The 5363-nt window shown below is 41.7% G+C and overlaps 1 protein-coding gene across 1 annotated transcript; it reads left to right on the top strand.

Annotated features, from left to right (window-relative positions):
• The first annotated feature begins 2549 nt into the window (after positions 1-2549).
• On the top strand, positions 2550-2746 carry LOC118651711 (40S ribosomal protein S29-like). The gene has a single exon (XM_036301217.1). The coding sequence runs from the start codon at positions 2576-2578 to the stop codon at positions 2744-2746; it is 171 nt and encodes a 56-aa protein (XP_036157110.1). The 5' UTR covers positions 2550-2575.
• Positions 2747-5363: the final 2617 nt, after the last annotated feature.

Here is a 5363-nt window from a genome sequence, read left to right on the forward strand (position 1 = left end):
AGGTGATTTGTAAGCACTTTAAACTTTGCGAGGCATTGCTTTAGATCATGGGCTAGATTCAAAACCTGACTCACTTATTAGCTATGTGACCTTGAGTAAGTTACTCAACCTCCCTGTACCTCAAATCCCTCATAAAGTGAGGATAGTAATAGTACCTACTCACTATAGGGTAGTTATGAGGATTTCATGCAATATTGTACTAAAATGTTTAGAACAGTGCTTGACTCATAGTACGTGCACAACGAATGTTAGGTATTATTAATTACCACTTCTAGGCTTGAATTTTAAACATTTGGTGCGAGTTGTTAAAATATATATTTTTAAATTTTTCAGAGAACAGAATTTGAAGGCCCAGTCTCTTAGGAGTTATTATTATAAAGTGAATAATTCACTTTGTGGTTTTAATCTCATAAAAAATAATTTCAAAACTGAGAGTGATGTGTAAGACCCAGCTGCAAAAAATTCAAAATCAGCTACATGCAGCTGCACTCTGGTTCCCTTAATTCATCTAACAGCTTTCAGTGGGTTCTATAAGTGACATTAGAAAAGGCACAGCAGATGTGCAAGATGGCTCCTGAAATCTAAAGTGGGACAGATGGTTCTCTGGTTGATTGACAGATCCAGGAGCACTGCAGTTAGGGTCACCTCCTGTGGAGGATGCCCCCCCCACCCCCACTTCTGTCTGCAAAAGAAGCTGTCATACAAGAAAGAGAAGCAGGGATGGCTATTCAGAAAGTCTTTGTTTTCAAATGTTCACTGTAGTGAAAAGATTCTCAGCAAAAGAGAGTCACCAAAATGTGGAAAAAATTCTCCTTCTCTAACCAACCAAAGAGTTGACTCTCTGCATAGTTACAACAAAGCAGACAGATTCATGTTTGAACACAACTCTCGGGATCCTGGAGATTGAGCTGAGATTAATGAAAGAACAAAGAACTAATGCAATTGGCATTTATCAACGCCCAAACAGCATTGATTAATACTGAACTCTTTTGTCGTTGGAAGCCTCATATTGCTCTTAAAAATAAACTCCTTGTTTTAAATTTTAATTAGAAAGCTGGAGAACTATTTGTGGTTGTTGATCAGGAATTTACAATCTAGGCTACATCACCTGTATGCTTATCTCTCTCTATCTCTGTCTCTTCAACTTCCTTTCCAGTACTTCAGATCTTCAAGAAAATTAAAAAAAAAACACAAAAAACAACCTCATATTTACTGCATGTAAACTAAGTGCTGGACCCTGAGCTGGGTGCTTTCTTAGAACTTTTTATGACTTAAAATCTCAGAGATATTAATTGACCCCTTTTAATACAGAGACATGCGCCCTTCATTTTATTAATGCTTCTCTTCATCTTTTTTGCTGTAAAAGGGAAAACAAAGCAAGCCCCAGGAAAATATACCCATGCATAACTTCAGAGGTGCATGTGGCCTGAACACCTTGAAAAGAACATATCAACTACAAAAGGCCAGACATGTCCAATTAACATGAAGACTGGGATGTGGGGCTGCTCCCTGGGGCCATTCCCGGGAGTTGCACCTATGAGGAGCCTCTGTCCTGTCTCCTTGTGTCTCCACCCTAGCAGCTGTACTGTGGCATGCCTGCCAGGCTCCAGAACATAAATATCTCCGGCAACCCCAAGGCATCCTAGCCCACAATGGACAGCAACGAGCGCTTGGGCTGAATTTTCTGACATTTAACTGTCGAGAAGAGCTGAGTGTTGCCCATGGTTCTCATCACCTGTGGAATATATGGGCATGCCATTAGGCTTTCTTTCCTGCAAGCGACCTTCAGAGGACTTCAAAGAAGGTTGTTCAAGCTGCAGGCAACTGGCCTGGGAGCTCTGCCCAAGGCTCATCCCAAAGGCTGAGTGAATCAATGGCTTATGGCACACGCATGGAACACTAGCTGGGAAATGTGCCTTTTGCTATTAATTATCCCTTCTCATTCCCATATTTTCAACTCTTCTCTTTACTGGTTCTTCTCCTTGACAATTACTGTCAAGGCTCTATAGAATTAGGCCCTAGCCAGGTAGCTCAGTTGGTTAGAGCAGTGGTCGGCAAACTGTGGCTCCCGAGCCACATGCAGCTCTTTGGCCCCTTGAGTGTGGCTCTTCCTAAGCCTTAGGAGTACCCTAGTTAAGTTAATAACAATGTACCTACCTATATAGTTTAAGCTTAAAAAATTTGGCTTTCAAAAGAAATTTCAATCGTTGTACTGTTGATATTTGGCTCTGTTGACTACTGAGTTTGCTGACCACTGGGTTAGAGCATTGTCCTATACGCTAAGGTTGCATTTTCCATCCCTGGTCAGGGCACATATAAGCATCAACCAATGAATGCATAAGTGAGTGGAAAAACAAAATCGATATTTCTCTCTTTCCTTCCCTCTCTCTTTAAAATCAATCAATCAATAAATATTTTTAAAAAGACTCTATGGAATTAAAAAACAAAACTAACCTTCATCTATTCCTTTTTTCCACTCAGACTCCACTCTATGTCTTTCTTTCACCAAACAGCTAAGCTTTTGTAAAGAATAGTTTATACTTGCCTTTTGCCTCGTTGCTACAGAGAGAGCAAGATGGGTCACCAGCAACTCTACTGGAGCCATCCGAGGAAATGCAGCCAGGGTTCTCATTCTTGCTGTGTCTGCTCGAGATGCCAGGGTCTGATCCGGAAATATGGCTTCTACATGTGCCTCCAGTGTTTCTGTCAGTTCCCCAAGGACATAGGCTTCATTACGTTGGACTAAGTGAACGTCCATGAATGGGTCATTCAAGACATCTACCTTATGACAGAATGCGATCTCTTTGTACATAAAATTAAAAAAGAATAGTCTATACTTTCCACCACATTATTCCCAATCATTCTTTTCTCATCCCATTATAATCTAAGTTTTAATGAAACTACTTTTGCCAAAATTAAAAATAAGCTTATTGCTATATTTAACAGATAGTTCTCAGTCCTTGTCAACATTGACAATTCCTTATATGGATTAATGAGTACCCTAAATAATTCCTTTATAATTAACTTTTTTAAAGTTAGGTCTAACAAGTGGGCATTTCTTATAACATTTCGTTAGATTTTAATTTAGTGGAGGCATTTTGAAGTGAGTTGATTTAATTTAACCCAGGTAGACTGATTTCTGGTGATCTCACAGTTCAAAATTAAAGCACATTGGTCTGCATTGGCTCATAAATCCAGTAGCCTCTATCAAATGTGAATCAACTTCCAGTTTGGACCTTACTAATTTATGTTTAAATTCTTTGACTGTTGCATTGCCTAATTACTAATAGACTCAATACCTCTAAATGCCAGCACAGAAAATGAGTTCACCTTAAATGTTTAGGATTTTATTTGTTCCTGCAGAAAGATCACTATACCCTTTCATCAATAGAAATCCAATTTATTAACTTGGTTGCTAAGAAATATGTGGGCAACAGAAAATATACTCACCAGTATCTACCATGTGCCACATGGTAGGCCCGGCTCAGTAAATATAAAGAATAATTGAATTCTGGAATCTTATAATCTAGTCAGAGAGCAAAGAAAAGAACAGGTTTTGCTTTGGCATAAAGCTCATCCCATATGTCTTCTAATTTTCTTCTTTTTATTTCTTCTCTTGTAAACATTTACTCAACAAATTAAAGAAACGTTTATTGATTTCATACTATGTGCCAATCATTTTGATGTCAGACTCCTACTCTCACGGCTTTTATTTTAGTGTGGGGTGGGGGGTTGGAGAGAGAGAAAGAGAGAGAATAAAACAAATAATTGTTTTAGATCAAGATAAGTGCTATGAAAACAAACAAGGTCACATGAAGAGTGACGGGGTACTATTGTAATTGGGTGATCAAGGAAGGCCTATGTAACAAAGTGCCTCAGGTGACATCAGCCGCAACCCGAGACAAGAAGCCATGTGAGCATACAGAGGAAGAGCAATTGCAAAGGCCCTGAGCTCAGAACCAGCTTAGCAACAGAATGAATACTAATGACTAATATCGATTATCTTGGGGATCTACTTGGAGCGTGAAGATTTAGAAGCCAAGGTCTCTGTCCTAAAGGAGTTCTGTGATGCAGACAGGCATAGGCAGACAGAGCACGATGCAGAACACAGTAGACACTGCAGTGACCAAAGTATGTACAAAGAGGTGCCAGGAAGGAGTGATTAACTCTCCGGGGGGTGTTTCTGAGAAGGTTTCACAAAGGAGGTACTATAAAGGCAGGATTTTGAAAAATGAATAGCGTTGACAAGACAGGGAAGAGGGTGGGCGGAAGGGCGACAGGACAGCGCACAGGTGCACGTGTGTTTCTGAATGATGGACGCTACAATAGAGGCCCAGCCACGAAGGGCCTTGTATTCGGTGCACGATGGGAACGACCAAAAGGCTCTAAGGAGGAACCTCAGGACTGGGTTTGTGCCCGAGATGGATCACCATAGGCTCTCTCGCTTAACCACATCTGTGGGGAAATACATTTGGGGCAGTTCCAGGGGCAATGATAGACGAAACGAGGATAGTGGCAGAGGCGCTGGACAAGGGAGAAGAAATCCGGAGAGGCCGTTAGGAGTTGCTGCCACAAACGGGTAGGGCTAAGTCGCCAATAACTTTAAGTATCTGGCTCCCAGCAGGCACTCATATTTGTAGGATGAACAAAGGAATGCATGGTGGCTGGATGTGGCCGCATGACGTCTGAGGAGCAGAAGGCAGAAGGCCCACATTCAAATATACACTCTCCCATTAGTGGAGAGCATCCGAGTGCTTCAGCTCCTTATTGGATGTGTTGCTTTAATCCTAAACTCCCATGAGGTAGGCGTTACTTCCATTTTTCCGATGAGAACCACCTGCGGCTCGGACAGCTGACGCTCGAGGTTCTAGATCAGTGGTGCTCAACCTGGGTTGCACATTAGAATCACCTGGGAATCTTTTTAAAACCCTGATTTCTGGGCCTCATCCTCCGGAAATTCTGTTTCTTTGTTAGGGGTGGGGCCACAACATTAGTAACAAAGAAACAGAATTTCCAGAGGATGAGGCCCAGAAATCAGGATTTTAAAAAGATTCCCAGGTCGCCCTAACCGGTTTGGCTCAGTGGATAGAGCCTCGGCCTGCAGACTGAAGGGTCCCAGGTTTGGTTCCGGTCAAGGGCATGTACCTTAGTTGTGGGCACATCCCCAGTGGGGGGTGTGCAGGAGGCAGCTGATCGATGTTTCTAACTCTCTATCCCTCTCCCTTCCTCTCTGTAAAAAATCAATAAAATTAAAAAAAAAAAAAGATTCCCACGTGATTCTAATATGCAGCCAAGGTTGAGAACTACTGAACTAGACTCAAGACAGTCTGCCAGCCAGCCAAGGGCGCATGCGTGACAATGTC

This window comes from Myotis myotis, unplaced genomic scaffold, assembly GCF_014108235.1.
Source record: "Myotis myotis isolate mMyoMyo1 unplaced genomic scaffold, mMyoMyo1.p scaffold_m19_p_1, whole genome shotgun sequence".
Classification (NCBI taxonomy): Eukaryota; Metazoa; Chordata; class Mammalia; order Chiroptera; family Vespertilionidae; genus Myotis; species Myotis myotis.

Bases quoted from the DNA above. Each gene is read 5' to 3' on its own strand.
- LOC118651711 (XM_036301217.1), top strand. From the start codon at position 2,576: ATGGGTCACCAGCAACTCTACTGGAGCCATCCGAGGAAATGCAGCCAG.